Raw genomic sequence first — 23,304 nt, 5'->3', positions numbered from 1 at the left:
TCCCCAAATCCCAAATCCCAAACAATCCCAAACAATCCCGGGAATGCCACCCACGGCGAGCTGGCAGCGGAAGCTCTCCTGCTCGATGGGGGCGCAGGCGCCGAGGGTCAGCAGGAATTTCAGGACGCACTCGGCAAATCCCAAATCCCCAAATCCCAAATCCCAAATCCCAAACAATCCCAAACAATCCCAAACAATCCCGGGAATGCCACCCACGGTGAGCTGGCAGCGGAAGCTCTCCTGCTGGATGGGGTCAGTAGGAACTTGAGCACGCACTCGGCAAATCCCAAATCCCCAAATCCCAATTCCCAAATCCTCAAATCCCAAATCCCCAAATCCCAAATCCCAAATCCCAAATCCCCAAATCCCCAAATCCCAAACAATCCCAAACAATCCCGGGAATGCCACCCACGGCGAGCTGGCAGCGGAAGCTCTCCTGCTCGATGGGGTCAGCAGGAACTTGAGCACGCACTCGGCAAATCCCAAATCCCCAAATCCCAAATCCCCAAAACCCCAAATCCCAAATCCCCAAATCCCAAATCCCCAAATCCCAAATCCCAAACAATCCCAAACAATCCCGGGAATGCCACCCACGGCGAGCTGGCAGCGGAAGCTCTCCTGCTCGATGGGGGCGCAGGCGCCGAGGGTCAGCAGGAATTTCAGGACGCACTCGTCCTCGCGCAGCTGCGCAAACTGCTGGAACGTCTGCTGGATCATCCGACGCAGCTGCCGCGGCTGCCAACGACAACAGCCGGAATAACAACAGCCGGAATTACAACCGGAATTACAACCGGAATGGCAAAAGCACTGGGAATTACAACAACAACGGGAATGGCAACAACAACAACCGGAATGGCAACAAAAAAAACCGGAATGGCAACTAGAATTACAGCCACAACACTGGGAATTACAGCAACAACGGGAATGGCAACAACAACAACCAGAATAAAAACAACAACTACAACCGGAATGGCAACAACAACAACTGGCATGGCAACAACAGCGGGAAAAACAACAACAACAACCGGAATGGCAACAACAACAACAGGAATGGCAACGACGGGAATAGCAACAGGAATAACAACAATGGGATTAACAACACCGGGAATGGCAACAACAACAATGGGAATAACAACAACAACAACCGGAATGGCAACAAAAACGGGAACAACAACAATAACAATGGGAATGGCAACAGGAACAGCAACACCGGGAATAACAACACCGGGAATGGCAACAACAACAGGAATAACAACAACAACAACAGGAATGGCAACGGGAATAACAACGGGAATAACAACAGCAGGAATGGCAACAACAACAACTGGAATTACAACAACAACGGGAATTACAACAACAGCAATGGGAATGGCAACAAGGACGGGAATTACAGCAACAACAACGGGAACAGCAACGGGAATGGCAACAGGAATAACACCGGGAATAACAACACCGGGAATGACAACAACAACAGGAATGGCGCCAGGAACAACGCCGGGAATAACAACAATGGGAATGGCAACGGGAATAGTGCCGGGAACACAGCTGGGAACACTGGGAATAACAACACCGGGAATGGCACCGGGAATAGCGCCGGGAACAGCGGGAATAATGCTGGCAACAGCGGGAATGGCAATGGGAACAGCAACGGGAACAGCGGGAATGGCAACGGGAACAGAGCCAGGAATAGCACCGGGAATAGCACCTGGAACACCGCCAGAAACAGAGCTGGGAACAGCACCGGGAACAGCAGGAACAGCACCGGGAACAGAGCCGGGAACAGCACCGGGAACAGCGGGAACAGCACCGGGAACAGAGCCGGGAACAGCACCGGGAACAGCACCAGGAACAGCAGGAACAGCACCGGGAACAGAGCCGGGAACAGCACCGGGAACAGAGCCGGGAACAGCACCGGGAACAGCAGGAACAGCACCGGGAACAGAGCCGGGAACAGCACCGGGAACAGCAGGAACAGCACCGGGAACAGCACCGGGAACAGCACCGGGAACAGCACCGGGAACAGCAGGAACAGCACCGGGAACAGCACCGGGAACAGCACCGGGAACAGCACCGGGAACAGCACCGGGAACAGAGCCGGGAACAGCACCGGGAACAGCAGGAACAGCACCGGGAACAGCACCAGGAACAGCAGGAACAGCACCGGGAACAGAGCCGGGAACAGCACTGGGAACAGAGCCGGGAACAGCACCGGGAACAGAGCCGGGAACAGCACCGGGAACAGCACCGGGAACAGAGCCGGGAACAGCACCGGGAACAGAGCCGGGAACAGCACTGGGAACAGCACCGGGAACAGCACCGGGAACAGCACTGGGAACAGAGCCGGGAACAGCACCGGGAACAGCACCGGGAACAGCACTGGGAACAGCACCAGGAACAGCAGGAACAGCACCGGGAACAGCACCAGGAACAGCAGGAACAGCACCGGGAACAGCGGGAACAGCACCGGGAACAGCACCGGGAACAGCACCGGGAACAGCACCGGGATTTGCAACAGGAACAGAGCTGGGAATAGCACCGGGAGCATGGATGGAATCAGGCACCAGGAGCACCGGGAACAGCACCGGGAATGGCGATGGGAATGGCTCCGGGAACAGCAGGAATAGCACCGGGAACAGCACCGGGAACAGCGGGAACAGTGCCAGGAACAACGGGAACAGCACCGGGAATAGTGCCGGGAACACCGGGAACAGCGCCAGGAACAACAGGAATGCCACTGGGAACAGCACAGGGAACAGGGACGGAATCAGGCACCGGGAACAGCGGGAACAGCCGGATCCGGGATGGAATCGGGAACAGGAACAACGGGATGGGAGAGTGACAGGAACAGAGGGAACAGCGGGAATGAGACGGACACACGGACATGGGAGATGGGGAAAGGGACACACGGACACACGGACACACGGACACGGACACACGGACACACGGACACATGGACACGCGGACACACGGACACACAGACACGGACACACGGACACACAGACACTGACACACGGACACAGGGACACATGGACACGCGGACACACGGACACACACACCCCCCCTCTCACCTTCAGGTTCTCCTGCATCTGGCTGGGGAAGAACAGGTCCAGCCCCACCTCCTTCCTGCGGAGCACAGAATCCCGGGAATGTCAGCGGGAATTCCCTATCCCGGGAATGTCAGCGGGAATTCCCTATCCCGGGAATGTCAGCGGGAATTCCCCATCCCGGGAATGTCAGCGGGAATTCCCCATCCCGGGAATGTCAGCGGGAATTCCCCATCCCGGGAATGTCAGCAGGAATTCCCCATCCCAGGAATGTCAGCGGGAATTCCCCATCCCGGGAATGTCAGCGGGAATTCCCTGATCCCGGGAATGTCAGCAGGAATTCCCCATCCCGGGAATGTCAGCGGGAATTCCCTGATCCCGGGAATGTCAGCGGGAATTCCCCATCCCGGGAATGTCAGCGGTTCCCGTCTTCCTCCCCGAGGATGAGGATGAGGAGGAGATGAGGGAGCCTGAGGAGGATGAGGAGGATGAGGAGCCACAGGAGGATGAGGAGGATGAGGAAGATGAGAGGCAGCAGGAGGATGAGGTGGATGAGGAGTTGAGGAAGATGAGGAGGATGAGGAAGATGATGAAGATGAGGAAGATGAGGAGGATGAGGAGGATGAGGAAGATGAGGAGCTGCAGAGGATGAGGAAGGTGAGAGGCAGCAGGAGGATGAGGTGGATGATGAGGAGCCACAGGAGGATGAGGAAGATGAGGAGTTGAGGAAGATGAAGAGGATGAGGAAGACGATGAAGATGATGAAGATGAAAAGGAAGAGGAGGATGAGGAAGATGCTGAAGATGATGAAGATGAGGAGGATGATGAAGATGAGGAGGATGATGAAGATGAGGAGGATGAGGAGGATGATGAAGATGATGAAGATGAGGAGGATGATGAAGATGAGGAGGATGATGAAGATGAGGAGGATGACGACGATGATGAAGATGATGAAGATGAGGAGGATGATGAAGATGAGGAGGATGATGAAGATGAGGAGGATGACGACGATGATGAAGATGATGAGGATGAGGAGGATGATGAAGATGAGGAGGATGATGAAGATGATGAAGATGATGAAGGTGAGGAGGATGATGAAGATGAGGAGGATGATGAAGATGAGGAGGATGATGAAGATGATGAAGATGATGAAGGTGAGGAGGATGATGAAGATGAGGAGGATGATGAAGATGAGGAGGATGAGGAAGATGATGAAGATGATGAAGATGGTGAAGATGGTGAAGATGAAGATGTGGATGATGAAGATGATGAAGATGAAAAGGAAGAGGAGGATGAGGAAGATGATGAAGATGGTGAAGATGGTGAAGATGAAGATGAGGATGATGAAGATGAGGAGGATGATGAAGATGATGAAGATGATGAAGGTGAGGAGGATGATGAAGATGAGGAGGATGATGAAGATGAGGAGGATGAGGAAGATGATGAAGATGATGAAGATGGTGAAGATGGTGAAGATGAAGATGTGGATGATGAAGATGATGAAGATGAAAAGGAAGAGGAGGATGAGGAAGATGATGAAGATGGTGAAGATGGTGAAGATGAAGATGAGGATGATGAAGATGATGAAGATGAGGAGGATGAGGAAGATGATGAAGATGAGGAGGATGAGGAAGATGATGAAGATGAGGAGGATGAGGAAGATGATCAGGATGAGGAGGATGATGAGGATGAGGAAGATGATGAGGATGATGAAGATGATGAGGATGATGGAGATGAGGAGGATGACGAAGGCCCTCAGCAGCCCCCCCCAGCCCCTCGGGGCTCCGGGGCTGGACTCACTCCAGGAACTCGAAGTTGGATTTCTTGTCCAGCGCGTTGTGGGGCATGTCCTTGTAGAACCTCCTGCGGGACACGGGGACATCGGACCGGGACACGCGTGTCACCTGTCCCTGGTGTCCCCGTGTCCTGGTGACATCCTCCATGTCCCCGTGACCCTCCATGTCCCCATGTCCCTCCATGTCCCTCCATGTCCCCATGTCCCCATGTCCCTCCATGTCCCCATGTCCCCCCATGTCCCTCCATGTCCCCCCATGTCCCCATGTCCGTCTATGTCCCCCCATGTCCCTCCATGTCGCCATGTCCCCCCATGTCCCCATGTCCCTCCATGTCCCCATGTCCCTCCATGTCCCTCCATGTCCCCATGTCCCCATGTCCCTCCATGTCCCCATATCCCCATGTCCCCCCATGTCCCCATGTCCCTCCATGTCCCCATGTCCCCATGTCCCTCCATGTCCCTCCATGTCCCCATGTCCCTCCATGTCCCTCCATGTCCCCATGTCCCTCCATGTCCCCATGTCCCTCCATGTCCCCATGTCCCCCCATGTCCCCCCATGTCCCTCCATGTCCCTCCATGTCCCCATGTCCCTCCATGTCCCCATGTCCCTCCATGTCCCTCCATGTCCCCATGTCCCCATGTCCCTCCATGTCCCCATGTCCCTCCATGTCCCTCCATGTCCCCATGTCCCTCCATGTCCCCATGTCCCTCCATGTCCCTCCATGTCCCCATGTCCCCATGTCCCCATGTCCCTCCATGTCCCCATGTCCCTCCATGTCCCTCCATGTCCCCATGTCCCCATGTCCCTCCATGTCCCTCCATGTCCCCATGTCCCCATGTCCCTCCATGTCCCTCCATGTCCCCATGTCCCCCCATGTCCCTCCATGTCCCTCCATGTCCCCATGTCCCCCCATGTCCCTCCATGTCCCTCCATGTCCCCATGTCCCTCCATGTCCCCATGTCCCCATGTCCCTCCATGTCCCTCCATGTCCCTCCATGTCCCTCCATGTCCCTCCATGTCCCCATGTCCCCATGTCCCTCCATGTCCCTCCATGTCCCTCCATGTCCCCATGTCCCTCCATGTCCCCATGTCCCCATGTCCCTCCACGTCCCCATGTCCCTCCATGTCCCTCCATGTCCCCATGTCCCTCCATGTCCCCATGTCCCCATGTCCCTCCACGTCCCCATGTCCCTCCATGTCCCTCCACGTCCCCATGTCCCCCCATGTCCCTCCATGTCCCTCCATGTCCCTCCATGTCCCTCCATGTCCCCATGTCCCTCCATGTCCCCCCATGTCCCCATGTCCCTCCATGTCCCTCCATGTCCCTCCATGTCCCTCCATGTCCCCATGTCCCTCCATGTCCCCATGTCCCCATGTCCCTCCATGTCCCCATGTCCCTCCATGTCCCCATGTCCCTCCATGTCCCTCCATGTCCCCATGTCCCCATGTCCCTCCATGTCCCTCCATGTCCCCATGTCCCCATGTCCCCCCATGTCCCCATGTCCCCATGTCCCTCCATGTCCCCATGTCCCCATGTCCCTCCATGTCCCTCCATGTCCCCATGTCCCTCCATGTCCCTCCATGTCCCCATGTCCCTCCATGTCCCCATGTCCCCATGTCCCTCCATGTCCCCCCATGTCCCCATGTCCCCATGTCCCTCCATGTCCCCATGTCCCTCCATGTCCCCATGTCCCCATGTCCCTCCATGTCCCCCCATGTCCCCATATCCCCATGTCCCCATGTCCCTCCATGTCCCCATGTCCCCATGTCCCTCCATGTCCCTCCATGTCCCTCCATGTCCCCATGTCCCTCCATGTCCCTCCATGTCCCCATGTCCCTCCATGTCCCCATGTCCCCCACATGTGCCACCTCTCCCCATTCCCATCCCCATCCCCTGGGACACCTGGGGACACCTGGGGACACACAGGGAACACACTGGGGCACACAGGTGACAGCTGGGGGCACACAGGGGCACGCAGGTGACACCTGGGGACACTCAGGTGACACTTGGTGACACTTGGGGACACAACGGGGCCGTACCTCAGCTCGAGGCAGCCCAGCTGCAGGGCCATGCCCTCGCTGACCTTGCTGGCGTGGCTCTGCATGTACTCGCTGCGCACCTGGGGACAGCGGGGACACTCAGGGGACACTCAGGGGACATCGGGGACACCCCGGGGACACCCCAGGGACACTCAGGGGACATCGGGGACACCCCGGGGACACCAGGAACACCCAGGGGACAGCACTGTCACCACCCAGGGGACACCGGGGACACTCAGGGGACACCCCGGGGACACCAGGGACACTCAGAGGACACCGGGGACACTGAGGGGACACTGGGGACAGCGCTGTCACCACCCAGGGGACAACCCGGGGACACTCAGGGGACACCGGGAACACCCTGGGGACAGCGCTGTCACCACCCAGGGGACACCGGGGACACCCAGGGACACCCCAGGGACACCCAGGCACCCCCCAGGGGTGGTGACAGGGGACAATGACAATGACAGGGACACTCCCATAAACCACCCCAGGGCCACAAAATCCGGGAATCCTGGGAATTCCGGGATCTGGATCTGCTCCTGGAAATCCCGGGAGATCCAGGATCCGGATCCGCTTCCCACTGCCACAAAACCTGGGAATCCCGGGAGATCCAGGATCCGGATCCGCTTCCCACCATCACCCCAGAGCCACAAAATCCAGGAATCCTGGGAATTCCGGGATCTGGATCCACTCCCCAGGGCCACAAAACCAAGGAATCCCAGGAGATCCAGGATCTGGATCCGCTCCTGGGAATCCCAGGAGATCCAGGATCTGGATCCGCTCCCCAGGGACACAAAACCCCGGGAATCCCGGGAGATCCAGGATCTGGATCCGTTCTCCACTGCCACAAAACCCAGGAATCCCAGGAGATCCAGGATCCGGATCCGCTCTCCATGAACCACCCCAGAGCCACAAAACCCAGGAATCTTGGGAATTCCAGGATCTGGATCTGCTCCCCAGGGCCACAAAACCCGGGAATTCCAGGAGATCTGGGATCCGGATCTACTCCTGGGAATCCCAAGAGATCCAGGATATGGATCTGTTCTCCACTGCCACAAAACCTGGGAATCTTGGGAATTCTGGGATCTGGATCTGCTCCCCAGAGCCACAAAACCAAGGAATCCCAGGAGATCCAGGACCTGGATCCACTCCTGGGAATCCCAGGAGATCCAGGATCCGGATCCGCTCCCCACTGCCACAAAACCTGGGAATTCCAGGAGATACAGGATCCAAATCTGCTCCTGGGAATCCTGTGAGATCCAGGATCTGGATCCGCTCCCCAGGGCCACAAAACCCGGGAATCTCGGGAATCCTGGGGATCTGGATCCACTCCTGGGAATCCCGAGATATCCAGGATCTGGATCCATTCTCCACTGCCACAAAACCCAGAAATCCTGGGAAATCCAGGATCTGGATCCACTCCTGGGAATCTTGGGAGATTCAGGATCTGGATCTGCTCCCCAGGGCCACAAAGCCTGGGAATCCCAGGAGATCCAGGATCCGGATCCGCTCTCCATGAACCACCCCAGAGCCACAAAACCCAGGAATCTTGGGAATTCCAGGATCCGGATCCATTCCCCAGGGCCACAAAACCCAGGAATTCCAGGAGATCTGGGATCTGGATCTACTCCTGGGAATCCCAAGAGATCCAGGATATGGATCTGTTCTCCACTGCCACAAAACCTGGGAATCTTGGGAATTCTGGGATCTGGATCCGCTCCCCAGAGCCACAAAACCAAGGAATCCCAGGAGATCCAGGATCCGGATCCACTCCTGGGAATCCCAGGAGATCCAGGATCCGGATCCGCTCCCCACTGCCACAAAACCTGGGAATTCCAGGAGATACAGGATCCAGATCTACTCCTGGGAATCTCGGGAGATCCAGGATCCGGATCCATTCTCCACTGCCACAAAACCTGGGCATCCCGGGAGATCCAGGATATGGATCTGTTCTCCACTGCCACAAAACCTGGGAATCTTGGGAATTCCGGGATCTGGATCCGCTCCCCAGAGCCACAAAACCCAGGAATCCTGAGAGATCCAGGATCTGGATCCGCTCCAGGGAATCTCAGGAGATCCAGGAGCCGGATCTGCTCTCCATGAACCACCACAGGGCCACAAAACCTGGGAATCCTGAGAGATCCTGGATCGGGATCTGCTCCTGGGAATTTCGGGAGATTCAGGATCTGGATCCGCTCCCCAGGGCCACAAAACCCGGGAATCTCAGGAGATCCAGGATCTGGATCCACTCCCCACCACCAACCCCGGGCCAAAAACCCCGGGAATCCCGAGAGATCCAGGTCTGGATCCACTCCTGGGAATCCCGAGATATCCAGGATCTGGATCCGTTCTCCACTGCCACAAAACCCAGGAATCCTGGGAAATCCAGGATCCGGATCTGCTCCCCAGGGCCACAAAACCTGGGAATCCCAGGCGATCCAGGATCTGGATCTGCTCTCCATGAACCACCCCACAGCCACAAAACCCAGGAATCTTGGGAATTCCAGGATCTGGATCCGCTCCCCAGAGCCACAAAACCCGTGAATCCCAGGAGATCCAGGATCCGGATCCACTCCCTACCGCCTCCCCAGAACCACAAACCCCAGGAATCCCGGGAATCCTGGGAGATCCAGGATCCGGATCCTCTCCCCAGAACCACAAACCCCAGGAATCCCGGGAATCCTGGGAGATCCAGGATCCGGATCCTCTCCCCAGAACCACAAACCCCAGGAATCCCAGGAATCCCAGGAATCCCGGGAATCCTGTGAGTCTACCTGCTGGTAGAAGTAGAGCAGCGTGGTCCTGTCCTCCTGGAAGCGCTCCATGAAATCCTCCGGCAGGTACCGGATCTGGAGGTCGTACCTGGAGGGGGCCAAAAAAAAAAAAAAACCCGGGAGCCGCTCCCTCGGGAGCCCATCCCGCTTTTCCCGGGAATTCCGGGAGAGGCAGAGTGGCGTTCCCACCTCCACTCGGCTTCCAGGTGGAGGCACTCGTATTTTTCCTGGACTTCTCCCACGGTCAGGTGGGGATGGAGCCAGTGGATCTCGTCCGACTTGACGTGCTTCAGCCTCAGGCCGTAACAGGCGGCCAGCCGGATGTCCGGCCCGATCCGGCCGCTCTGCAGGATGGAGCGGATCACCTCCTGGGAAAAACGGGAATGACGGGAAATGATGGGAAATGATGGGAAATGATGGGAAATGGGAAATGATGGGAAATAATGGGGAAAGGGGAATGGTTTGGGTGGGATTCGTGGAGATCCAATCCCAGCCTGATTCAGAAGCTCTGCAGGATGGAGCGGATCAACTCCTGGGAAAACGGGAATGACGGGAAATGATGGGGAATGGGGAATGGGAAATGATGGGAAATGATGGGAAATGATGGGAAATGGGGAATGGGAAATGATGGGAAATGATGGGAAATGGAATGGGAAATGATGGGAAATGGAATGGGAAATGATGGGAAATGGGGAATGGGAAATGATGGGAAATGATGGGAAATGATGGGAAATGATGGGAAATGATGGGAAATGGGGAATGGGAAATGGGAAATGATGGGAAATGGGGAATGGGAAATGATGGGAAATGATGGGAAATGGTTTGTGGAGATCCAATCCCGGCCCGATCCGGCCGCTCTGCAGGATGGAGCGGATCAACTCCTGGGAAAAACGGGAATGACGGGAAATGATGGGAAATGATGGGAAATGGGAAATGATGGGAAATGGGGAATGATGGGAAATGGGGAATGATGGGAAATGGGGAATGGGGAATGGTTCGGGTGGGATTTGTGGAGATCCAATCCTGGCCTGGCCGGCCAGGGGCGCTCCAGTCTTGTCGTGAGGAGAATCTGGGGTGGCTCTGGTTTAAAAGTTTGGGAATTCCAAGGCTGGAATTCCATTGGAATTTTGTCCAAAGCCATCCTCTTGGTGCAAGGTAGAAGAGCCAGGAGAAGGGCGGGATTCCAGGTTGGAATTCCATTGGAATTTTGTCCAAACATTGATTGGGAAATGAGGAGAATCTGGGGAAGTTTGGGTCCCAGAGTAGTTCAAGTTTGGGAATTCCTGGCTGGAATTCCATTGGAATTTTGTCCAAATACTGATTGGGAAATGAGGAGAATCTGGGGCAGTTTGGGTTTAAAAGTTTTGGAATTCCTGGCTGTAATTCCTTTGGAATTTTGTCCAAACATCGACTGGGAAATGAGGAGAATCTGGGGCAGTTTGGCTTCCAGAGTAGTTCAAGTTTGGGAATTCCTGGGCTGGAATTCCGTTGGATTTTTGTCCAAACCATCCCCTGGTGCAGACTCAAGGCAGAAGAGCCAGGAGAAGTGGACAGGGTGGGATTCCAGGCTGGAATTCCGTCGGAATTTCATCCAAATGGCCACTGGGAAAGGGATCCGGGGATTCTCTGGGAATTCCTTCCCAAGCTCCCAGCCCCAGCTCCCCTTTCCCAGTGGGAAGCCATTCCCTGGCTCCTGGCCCTGCGGCCCTTTCCCAAATCCCAGCTCTCCCGGAGCCCCTGGAGCCTCGGGAAGCGGCTCCCAGCATTCCCGGGATCCTTCCCTGATCCGGCTGCACATTCCCGGCTGGGCTCCAGGCTGGAAGGGCGAGGGGCACGTTCCTGAACCAATCCCACCAATGTCCACGCGGGAACGGCCCCAAAATCCCTTCCCAGCCTCCTCCCGGCTCCGCGCCCCCATCCGAGGTCGGGAATCACGGAACAGGGGAACCTCAAAACTCATCCCAACATTCCCAACTTCTCCAGCCGGGCGGGAAGCGCGGCTGGAAGGAGCCGGATCCGAGCCCAACCCCTCCGGAATTCCCGATCCCGCAATTCCCGATCCCGCGTACCCGGATCTCGGTGGCCACCGTGCACTTGACCAGCTTGAAGTTCTTGCCCAGGTTGAAGCTGTTGCTGTAGAAGCAAACCTTGAGGATCCGCGTCTCCTCCTGATCCCGCTGGGAATCCCGGCGGGAATCCCGGGGGGGATCCCGATCCGGCGTCCCCATGGCGTCGGGAATCCCGGAAAGGCTGCGGGAAGAGCTGCTCCGGGGGTCGGGAATGGCGCTGATCCGAGGGAGGGCCGGGGCGTTAGGAGAGGAGCATCCCTTCCCTGCGGGAATGACGGAGAGACGGGATCGGGATGGGGCGGGAAAATGGGAATTGGGGAATTGGGAATGGGGAATGGGAAATGGGGAATGGGAATGGGGAATTGGGAATGGGGAATGGGGAATGGGAATGGGAATGGGGAATTGGGAATTGGGAATGGGAATTGGGGAATTGGGAATGGGAATTGGGAAAGGGGAAATGGGAGGGGGGAAACAGGAAAGAGACACCCCCGTGTCATTGTCACCTCCAGTGACACCCCTGTGTCATTGTCACCCCTCCAGTGACACCCCCGTGTCATTGTCACCTCCATGGTGACACCCCCGTCTCATTGTCACCTCTCCAGTGACACCCCCGTGTCATTGTCACCTCTCCAGTGACACCCCCATGTCATTGTCACCCCCAGTGACACCCCCGTGTCATTGTCACCTCTCCAGTGACACCCCCGTGTCATTGTCACCTCCATGGTGACACCCCTGTGTCATTGTCACCCCTCCAGTGACACCCCCGTGTCACTGTCACCTCTCCAGTGACACCCCCGTGTCATTGTCACCCCTCCAGTGACACCCCTGTGTCATTGTCACCTCCATGGTGACACCCCCGTGTCATTGTCACCTCTCCAGTGACACCCCCATGTCATTGTCACCTCCATGGTGACACCCCCGTGTCATTGTCACCTCTCCAGTGACACCCCTGTGTCATTGTCACCCCTCCAGTGACACCCCCGTGTCATTGTCACCTCGCCAGTGACACCCCCGTGTCATTGTCACCTCTCCAGTGACACCCCCATGTCATTGTCACCTCCATGGTGACACCCCCGTGTCATTGTCACCTCTCCAGTGACACCCCTGTGTCATTGTCACCTCCATGGTGACACCCCCGTGTCATTGTCACCTCCATGGTGACACCCCCGTGTCATTGTCACCCCTCCAGTGACACCCCCGTGTCATTGTCACCCCCCCAGTGACACCCCTGTGTCATTGTCACCTCTCCAGTGACACCCCCGTGTCATTGTCACCTCTCCAGTGACACCCCTGTGTCATTGTCACCTCTCCAGTGACACCCCTGTGTCATTGTCACCTCTCCAGTGACACCCCCGTCTCATTGTCACCTCCATGGTGACACCCCCGTGTCATTGTCACCTCTCCAGTGACACCCCCGTGTCATTGTCACCCCCATGGTGACACCCCCGTGTCATTGTCACCTCTCCAGTGACACCCCCGTGTCATTGTCACCTCCATGGTGACACCCCTGTGTCATTGTCACCTCTCCAGTGACACCCCCGTGTCATTGTCACCACCATGGTGACACCCCTGTGTCATTGTCAACTCTCCAGTGACACCCCCGTGTCATTGTCACCCCTCCAGTGACACCCCCGTGTCATTGTCACCTCGCCAGTGACACCCCCGTGTCATTGTCACCTCTCCAGTGACACCCCCGTGTCATTGTCACCTCCATGGTGACACCCCCGTGTCATTGTCACCTCTCCAGTGACACCCCTGTGTCATTGTCACCTCCATGGTGACACCCCCGTGTCATTGTCACCTCCATGGTGACACCCCCGTGTCATTGTCACCCCTCCAGTGACACCCCCGTGTCATTGTCACCCCCCCAGTGACACCCCTGTGTCATTGTCACCTCTCCAGTGACACCCCCGTCTCATTGTCACCTCCATGGTGACACCCCCGTGTCATTGTCACCTCTCCAGTGACACCCCCGTGTCATTGTCACCCCCATGGTGACACCCCCGTGTCATTGTCACCTCTCCAGTGACACCCCCGTGTCATTGTCACCTCCATGGTGACACCCCTGTGTCATTGTCACCTCTCCAGTGACACCCCTGTGTCATTGTCACCCCCATGGTGACACCCCCGTGTCATTGTCACCTCTCCAGTGACACCCCCGTGTCATTGTCACCACCATGGTGACACCCCTGTGTCATTGTCAACTCTCCAGTGACACCCCCGTGTCATTGTCACCCCTCCAGTGACACCCCTGTGTCATTGTCACCTCTCCAGTGACACCCCCGTGTCATTGTCACCTCTCCAGTGACACCCCTGTGTCATTGTCACCTCCATGGTGACACCCCCGTGTCATTGTCACCTCTCCAGTGACACCCCCGTGTCATTGTCACCCCTCCAGTGACACCCCCGTGTCATTGTCACCTCCATGGTGACACCCCCGTGTCATTGTCACCCCTCCAGTGACACCCCTGTGTCATTGTCACCCCTCCAGTGACACCCCCGTGTCATTGTCACCTCCATGGTGACACCCCCGTGTCATTGTCACCCCTCCAGTGACACCCCCGTGTCATTGTCACCTCTCCAGTGACACCCCTGTGTCATTGTCACCTCTCCAGTGACACCCCTGTGTCATTGTCACCTCTAGTGACACCCCCGTGTCATTGTCACCCCTCCAGTGACACCCCTGTGTCATTGTCACCTCTCCAGTGACACCCCCGTGTCATTGTCACCTCTCCAGTGACACCCCTGTGTCATTGTCACCTCTCCAGTGACACCCCCGTGTCATTGTCACCTCTCCAGTGACACCCCTGTGTCATTGTCACCTCTAGTGACACCCCCGTGTCATTGTCACCCCTCCAGTGACACCCCTGTGTCATTGTCACCTCTCCAGTGACACCCCCGTGTCATTGTCACCTCTCCAGTGACACCCCTGTGTCATTGTCACCTCTCCAGTGACACCCCCATGTCATTGTCACCCCTCCAGTGACACCCCCGTGTCATTGTCACCCCCATGGTGACACCCCCGTGTCATTGTCACCTCTCCAGTGACACCCCCGTGTCATTGTCACCCCTCCAGTGACACCCCCGTGTCATTGTCACCCCCCTGGCGCCACCGCCCCTCCCCCACCCCCATTCCCTCCCATTTCCTCCCTGGTTTTTCCCGGGATCAAACCCAAAACTCCCGGAAAATCCCAAATCCCCCCCAGAATTCCTCAATTCCGGCTCCCGGCCCCCATTCCCCAGGGAAAAACCCCTGGGATGAGACCCCGGGAGGATCCCGAGGGATCCCGGATTTCCCAGATTTCCCGGATTTCCCGGATTCCCGAGGATTTCCCGGATTTCCCGAGGATTTCCCCTTTCCCGGCCTGGCTTTTCCGGGAGCCCCCGGGAGCCTCCGGAATGTGGAATTCCGCATCCGGCCGCTCCTGGATCCCGGGTTAACGATTAAACCTCCCGGGAGAGCCCGGAAAAGGGATCCCGGGAATGCTGGGAGCCGCTTCCCGAGGCTCCAGGGGCTCCGGGAGAGCTGGGATTTGGGAAAGGGCCGCAGGGCCAGGAGCCAGGGAATGGCTTCCCACTGGGAAAGGGGAGCTGGGGCTGGGAGCTTGGGAAGGAATTCCCAGAGAATCCCTGGGATGAATCCCCAAGGAATGGCTGGAGTCACCTAGGATTGGGATTGGGATTGGGATTGGGATTGGGATTGGGATTGGGATTGGGATGGGATGGGATTGAAGATCCCTGGATCCCATCCCAAACCATTCTGGGATTCTGGGATCGAGGACACTCAGGATCCATCCCGAGGGATTTTTATGGAATTCAGGGATGGGAAAGGGAAGGGAGACCCTTCCTGGAGTCCTGAGATTCCCAGGGAATTCCCAAAATTCCTTCTCCAGGAGGAGTCGGGATGGGGCTGGATCCAATCCCGGGGCTGGGAGAGCCGGGAATGTGCAGCCGGATCAGGGAAGGATCCCGGGAATGCTGGGAGCCGCTTCCCGAGGCTCCAGGGGCTCCGGGAGAGCTGGGATTTGGGAAAGGGCCGCAGGGCCAGGAGCCAGGGAATGGCTTCCCACTGGGAAAGGGGAGCTGGGGCTGGGAGCTTGGGAAGGAATTCCCAGAGAATCCCTGGGATGAATTCCCGAGGAAAGGCCGGATCACCCTGGGATCGCGGGAATTGCCGGGACTGGAGCGGGATGGGGCCGGGAATCTTCCCCTCCCCCCACCCCATTTCGGGATCTTTCCATTTCCCGCTTTTTTCAGGGATTTTTTTTTTCCACTTTGGGGATTTTTGGGGGATTTTTGGGTTTTCTGGGGGGATTTTTGAGGTTTTTGGGGATTTTTTTGGGGTTTTTTGGGGTTTTTTTTTGGGGGGGGGTTGGGTTTTTTGGGGGTTTTTTTTGGGGATTTTTGGAGATTTTTGGGATTTTTTTGGTTTTTTTGGGGATTTTTGGGTTTTTTGGGGGATTTTTTTGGTTTTTGGGGATTTTTTGGGTTTTTGGGGTTTTTTTTTGGGAACTTTTGGGGATTTTTGGGTTTTTTGGGGTTTTGGATTTTTTTGGGGATTTTCTTTTATTATTGGGGATTTTGGGGGATTTTGGGGGTTTTGGGGGGTTTTTTGTTTTTTGGGTTTTTTTGGGGGGATTTTGGGGTTTTTTTTGGGGTTTTTTTGGGGGTTTTTGGGGTTTTTTTGGGGAGGGTTGGGGGATTTTTGGGGTATTTTTGGGGATTTTGGGGGTTTTTTGGGTTTTTGGGGGATTTTTGGGGTTTTTGGGGGGATTTTTGGGGTTTTTTTGGGGGGTTTTTTTTGGGGATTTTTGGGGATTTTGGGGATTCTTGGGGTTTTTTGGGGGGTTTGGGGATTTTGAGGATTTTTGGGGTTTTTTGGTGGTTTTGGGGATTTTGGGGATTTTGGGGGATTTTTGGGGGGATTTTTAGGGATTTTTGGGGTTTTTTTGAGTTTTTTTTGGGTTTTTGGAGGGGTTTGGGGGGATTTTTGGGGGTTTTTGGGGCATTTTGGGTTTATTTGGGGTTTTTTTGGGTATTTTTGGGGTTTTGGGGTTTTTGGTGGGTTTTTTTGGGTTTTTTTGGGGTTTTTTGGGGGTATTTTGGGATTTTTGGGGATTTTTTGGGGATTTTTAGGGATTTTTGGGGTTTTTTTAGGGATTTTTGGGGTTTTTTTTTTGGGGGTTTGGGGGGATTTGGGGGATTTTGGGGGATTTTTGGGGGCATTTTGGAGTTTTTGGGGGTTTGGGGGATTTTTGGGGATTTTTGGGGTTTTTTTGGGGGATTTTGGGTTTTTTGGGGGGTTTTTTTGGGGATTTTTTTGGTTTTTGGGGATTTTTGGATTTTTTTTTGTTTTTTGGGCGGGCGTTTGGTTTTTTGGGGTTTTGGGGGGGATTTTTGGGGTTTTGGGGGATTTTTGGGTGTTTCTGGGTTTTTTGGGGTTTTTTGGGGATTTTTGGGGTTTTTTTGGGGGATTTTGGGTTTTTTGGGGGGGATTTCGGGGTTTTTGGGCGGGTTTTTTGGGGGATTTTTGGGGGTTTTGGGGTTTTTTTTTTTGTTTTTTGGGGGGGCGTTTGGGGTTTTGGGGGATTTTTGGGGCCTCTCGGGGCCGGGCCCCGCCGGAAGCCGCAGCCTTTGCACAACCCCCGGTGACACTCGGGTGACACTCGGGTGACACTCGGGTGACACTCGGGTGACAGCCGGGTCACCTCCTCCGCCCCCGTCCCCAAAAAAATCCCAAAACGACCCCAAATCCCGCCGGGGCCCGGAATATTCCCGGGTTTTTTCCCCTTTTTCCTTCTCATTCCCGGATTTTTCCGCCCCCGTTCCCGTGAGGGGAGCGAGGGGAGAGCGGGGACGGGAACGGGAGGAATCCCAGGGAAAATTATCCCAGGGAAAATTCCCGGCAGTGCCTCGGAGCTGGGGACACCAGGGGACACCCCGGGGACACCCAGGGGACATCAGGGGACATCAGGGGACACCCAGGGGACATCAGGGGACACCCAGGGGACATCAGGGGACATCAGGGGACACCCAGGGGACATCAGGGGACACCCAGGGGACACCCAGGGGACATCAGGGGACACCCCGGGGACACCCAGGGGACACCCAGGGGACATCAGGGGACACCCGGGGACATCAGGGGACACCAGGGGACACCCAGGGGACATCAGGGGACATCAGGGGACACCAGGGGACACCCAGGGGACATCAGGGGACACCCCGGGGACACCCCGGGGACACCCAGGGGACATCAGGGGACATCAGGGGACACCAGGGGACACCCAGGGGACATCAGGGGACACCCAGGGGACATCAGGGGACACCAGGGGACACCAGGGGACACCCCGGGGACACCCAGGGGACATCAGGGGACACCCCGGGGACACCCCGGGGACACCCAGGGGACACCCAGGGGACACCAGGGGACACCAAAGGACACCAGGGGACACCCAGGGGACACCCAGGGGACACCCAGGGGACATCAGGGGACGTCAAGGGACACTAATGTCCCCTCACGAGGGACATCAGGGGACACCCAGGGGACATCAGGGGACACCAGGGGACACCCAGGGGACACCAATGTCCCCTCACGAGGGACACCAGGGGACACCCTCCCCCCCCCCGTTGTCCCCAAATTCCCACCGCGCTCCTCCCACTTCCATAAAAAACCTGGAAAAGCGTCCCCGGTGCCACCCTGACCCCTCCCCCAAAAGTGTCACCTCCCCCCGCCTTGGGGACACTTGGGGACACTTCCCGGGGCCCCCCGTGACGCAACCGCGGAGGAAACGAAACCGAGCGCGGCGCTGCCACCAACGTCCCCTCCCCGCCCCCACAGTGTCGCACGATGTCCCCCAAAGTCCCCAAGTGTCCCCTCCTGTCCCCCAATGTCCCCAAGTGTCCCCTCCTGTCCCCCAGTGTCGCCTCCTCGCGGCGCTGCCACCGGCGCTACCAACGTCCCCTCCCCGCCCCCACAGTGTCCCCTGATGTGCCCCAAAGTCCCAAGTGTCCCCTGATGTCCCCCAGTGTCCCCCAGTGTCCCCCAATGTCCCCTCGAGTCCCCTCGTGTCCCCCCAGTGTCCCCTCCTGTCCCCCAAGTGTCGCCTCCTCGCGGCGCTGCCACCGGCGCCACCAACGTCCCGTCCCCGCCCCTCCAATGTCCCCTCGAGTCCCCCAGTGTCCCTCAGTGTCCCCCAATGTCCCCAAGTGTCCCCTCCTGTCCCCCAGTGTCGCCTCCTCCCGGCGCTGCCACCGGCGCTACCAACGTCCCCTCCCCGGTGTCCCCCAGTGTCCCCTCCTGTCCCCAAGTGTCCCCTCGTGTCCCCCAATGTCCCCAAGTGTCCCCCAATGACCCCCAGTGTCCCCTCGTGTCCCCTCCTGTCCCCTCCTGTCCCCCAATCTCCCCCAATGTCCCCCAGTGCCCCCCAGTGTCGCCTCCTCCCGGCGCTGCCACCGGCGCTACCAACGTCCCCTCCCCGCCCCCACAGTGTCCCCTGATGTCCCCCAATGTCCCCTCGAGTCCCCTCGTGTCCCCCCAGTGTCCCCCAGTGTCCCCTCCTGTCCCCCAGTGTCGCCTCCTCCCGGCGCTGCCACCGGCGCTACCAACGTCCCCTCCCCGGTGTCCCCCAGTGTCCCCTCCTGTCCCCCAATGTCCCCTCGAGTCCCCTCGTGTCCCCCAGTGTCCCCTCCTGTCCCCTCGGTGTCCCCTCGGTGTCCCCTGCTGTCCCCCCAGTGTCGCCTCCTCGCGGCGGTGGCACCGGGAAGGTCCCCGCGGGCCCCGGGGCCACCTCCCGCACCAGGAAGTGGCCCCGGTGGCTCCCGGAGAGCCGCGGGTCCCCTCCCGGTGTCGCCTCCCGGGGTGGCAGCCCTTGGTGGCACCTCGGTGGCGACAACTCTGCGACCCGGGCGTCGCTCGGGTCCCCTCCCCGCCTCGGGAATTCTCCGGGATTGGCTTTTCCCGGGAATCCGCCGCCAGGTGAGGGAGGAGGGGCAGCGGGAAACTCCCGGCACCGGGAAATCCCCGGGAATGCGGGAGGAGGACGGCGGCACTTACGGAGGGCTGGTCCCGGTGTCACCCGAGGTGGTCCCGGTGTCACCCGGGGTGGTCCCGGTGTCGCCCGGGCTGGTCCCGGTGTCACCTGAGGTGGTCCCGGTGTCACCTGAGGTGGTCCCGGTGGTCCCGGGGTGGTCCCGGTGGTCCCGGGATGGTTCCGGTGTGGCCCCGGGGTGGCCCCGGTGTCCCCTGGGGTGGCCCCGAGGTGGCCCCGAGGTGGCCCCGAGGTGTCGCCGCTGTCCCCGCGCCGAGCGCGCGCCGGCGGCGCTTCCTGCTGTGACTGGCAGGGGTGCGCAGAGGGGCCGGCAGCGGCACCGGAACCGGCACCGGGGCCCGACCGCCGAACCGCCACCGGGACCCGACCGCGGAACCGGCACCGGGACCTGACTGCGGAACCGGCACCGGGACCTGACCGCGGAACCGGCACCGGGACCGGGACCTGACTGCGGAATCGGGACCGGCACAGGGACCCGACCGCGGAACCGCCACCGGGACCTGACTGCGGAACCGGCACCGGGACCCGACCGCCGAACCGGCACCGGGACCCGACCGCGGAACCGGCACCGGCACCGGGACCTGACTGCGGAACCGCCACCGGGACCCGACCGCCGAACCGGCACCGGGACCCGACCGCGGAACCGGCACCGGGACCGGGACCTGACTGCGGAACCGCCACCGGGACCGGGACCTGACTGCAGAACCGGGAATCAGAACCGGGACTGGGACCTGACTGCGGAACCGGGACCGGCACTAGGACCCAGCACCCGGCACCCGACAGTGGCAGCAGCGCCCAGAACCGGAACCGGGACCAGGATTTGGCACCCAACAGTGGCAGCAGCACCCAGAACCAGCACCCAGAATCCAGCAGAGCCACCGGGACCGGAACCGGCACCAGGACCCAGAACTGGCACCTGACAGTGGCACCGGGACTGGGACCAGCACCGGGACCCAGCACCCGGCGGTGGCACTGGCACCGGGACCCAGAACCAGCACCCAGAACTCAAACCGGGACCCAGACCTGGAACCGGGACCCAGCACTGGGACTGGGATCAGAACTGTGACCCAGAACTGGAACCGGGACTCAACATCCAACGCCAACAATGGAACCAGAACTGGAACCGGGACCCAGAACTGGAACCGGGACCAGAACAGGGACACAGCACCCAGCATCGGTATCGGGACCAGAACCGGGACCCAGAACCGGGACCCAATGCCCAACACCCAGCGCCCAGAATCAGCAGCCAGCACCGATACCGGGACCAGAACTGGCACCCAGCACTCAGTGCTGGTACCGGGACCAGAACTGGGACCCAGCAGCCAGCACCGATACCGGGACCAGAACTGGCACCCAGCACCCAACACCGATACCGGGACCAGAACTGGGACCCAGCACCCAACACTGATACCGGGACCAGAACTGGCACCCAGCACCCAGCACCGATACCGGGACCAGAACTGGCACCCAGCACCCAGCACCGATACCGGGACCAGAACTGGCACCCAGCAGTCAGCACCGATACCGGGACCAGAACTGGCACCCAGCAGTCAGCACCGATACCGGGACCCAAACCGGGACCCAGCACCAAACACCGATACCGGGACCCAAACCGGGACCCAGCACCCAACACCGATACTGGGACCCAAACCGGGACCCAGCACCCAACACCGATACCGGGACCAGAACTGGGACCCAGCACCCAACACCGATACCGGGACCCAAACCAGGACCCAGCACCCAGCACCGATACCGGGACCAGAACCGGGACCCAGCACCCAACACCGATACTGGGACCCAAACCGGGACCCAGCACCCAACACCGGTATCAGGACCAGAACCAGGACCCAGCACTGGTATCAGAACCAGAACCGGGACTGGCCCCCAGCACCGGGACCAGCACCTGGAACCGGCACCGGGACCCAGCCCGGATGCTCCCGGTGCCGCTGGAATTCCCGCTGGAATTCCCGTTCCTCCCCAAATCCCGGCTCCCAAAGCTGCCGGGCGCCGGATGCGGGAATTCCGCGGGGATTCGGGAATGGGGAGCCAGAGGTCACCCGGGATTCGGCCCTGGGAATGGGAATGCGGGAATTCCACAGGAATTTTGGGAATTTTGGGAATGGGGGATGACCCTGGGGCTCATCCCGGCCTCCAGACGCTCATTCCCGCACCCAGTGGGAATCCTGGCGCCATCCGGGGAAAACCGGATCCCGGGAGCGGGTCCCGGATCCCGAGCCGCCATTCCCAGCTCTGATTCCCGATCCCGATTCCCGATCCACGCAGGCATTCCGGTGACTCACGGGAGCCAAATTCCCGCTGGATAAACCAGGAACGGGAGATTCCCAAGGGATCGTCCATAGGGATCCCACCACCCCGGGGCGCTGGGAACCCCGGGAGGGTTTGGGGTGGGATCCTCGGATCCTCAATCCCATCCCGTTCCCACCCCGCCATCCCAGGCTGCGCCAGCCTTTCCTCGGATGCTCCCAGGGATTCTCCGGGAATTCCAGCCCATCTCTCCTCTATCCCGTTTTCCCACGCTTCCCATCTCCTCGGCTTCCCGTTTTTCCCTGCATCCTGTCTCTCCTGTATCCCCTTTTTCCTGTATCCCGTTTTCTCGTTCTTCCCATCTCTCCCGGCTTCCCGTTTTCCCTGAATCCCATTTTCCCGTTCCCCACCTCTCCCTGTATCCCATCTCCTCCCCGCTTTCCCACGTATCCCGTTTTCCCAGCTTCCCATTTTCCCTGAATCCCATTTTTCCCTGCTCCTCATCTCTCCCTGTATCCCATTTCCCCTGAATCCCATTTTCCCTATAACCCATCTCTGTTCTATCCCATTTTCCCACGCTTCCCATCTCCTCAGCTTCCCGTTTTTCCTGAATCCCATTTTCCCTGTATCCCATTTTCCCTGTATCCTTTCTCCCCTGTATCCCATTTTCCCTGCTCCGCCTGTATCCCATTTTCCTGTTCTTCCCATTTTCCCCTGTATCCCATTTTCCCTGTATCCCATTTTCCACCTGTATCCTGTTTTCCCTGCATCCCGTTTTCCCATCACCACCTGTATCCCATTTTCCCTGTATCCCGTTTTCCCATTTTCCAGTTTACCCATTTTCCCATTTTCCCTGTATCCCGTATTCCCATTTTCCAGTTTTCCCATTTTCCCTGTATCCCGTTTTCCCTGTATCCCGTTTTCCCTGTATCCCGTTTTCCCTGTATCCCGTTTTCCCTGTATCCCGTTTTCCCATTTTCCCGTTTTCCCTGTATCCCGGTTTTCCCTGTATCCCGTTTTCCCTGTATCCCGTTTTCCCTGTATCCCGTTTTCCCTGCTCCCCATCTCCTCTTTCACCCCTTTTTCCACCTGTGTCCCATTTTCCCGTGTCTCCCACCTCCCCCTGTATCCCATTTTCCCGTTCTTCCCATTTTCCCACGTATCCCATTTTCCCACGTATCCCGTTTTTCCCTGCATCCCATCTCCTCTTTCATCCCATTTTCCCTGAATCCCGTCTCTCTTCTCTCCCATCCTCCCACGCTTCC

General features: G+C 58.3%; 2 protein-coding genes across 2 annotated transcripts in view; one reads left to right on the top strand and one right to left on the bottom strand.

Annotated features, from left to right (window-relative positions):
• The window catches only part of PTK2B (protein tyrosine kinase 2 beta), a 68,810-nt gene that overhangs the window by 25,609 nt on the left and 19,897 nt on the right, over positions 1-23,304 (bottom strand). Inside the window, exons 4-10 of the mRNA XM_088052639.1 lie at positions 11,727-11,989; positions 9,847-10,025; positions 9,658-9,745; positions 6,881-6,960; positions 4,845-4,907; positions 3,069-3,123; positions 595-735 (exon numbers count right to left, since the gene is read on the bottom strand). Coding sequence (XP_087908765.1) covers positions 595-735; positions 3,069-3,123; positions 4,845-4,907; positions 6,881-6,960; positions 9,658-9,745; positions 9,847-10,025; positions 11,727-11,989 — 869 coding nt within the window. The remainder of the gene's footprint in view (positions 1-594; positions 736-3,068; positions 3,124-4,844; positions 4,908-6,880; positions 6,961-9,657; positions 9,746-9,846; positions 10,026-11,726; positions 11,990-23,304) is intronic.
• On the top strand, positions 1,477-2,533 carry LOC148184749 (uncharacterized). The gene is made up of 2 exons (XM_088053832.1): positions 1,477-1,518; positions 1,721-2,533. Exons 1-2 carry the CDS (start codon positions 1,477-1,479, stop codon positions 2,531-2,533), a joined length of 855 nt encoding a protein of 284 aa, XP_087909958.1.

This window comes from Pseudopodoces humilis, chromosome 3, assembly GCF_049639895.1.
Source record: "Pseudopodoces humilis isolate 2021_Gansu_Grassland_sample_001 chromosome 3, ASM4963989v1, whole genome shotgun sequence".
In the NCBI taxonomy this organism is placed as follows: domain Eukaryota; kingdom Metazoa; phylum Chordata; class Aves; order Passeriformes; family Paridae; genus Pseudopodoces; species Pseudopodoces humilis.
The sequence above is the reverse complement of the archived record's forward strand: the minus strand, read 5'-3'. Positions and strand labels throughout refer to the sequence as shown.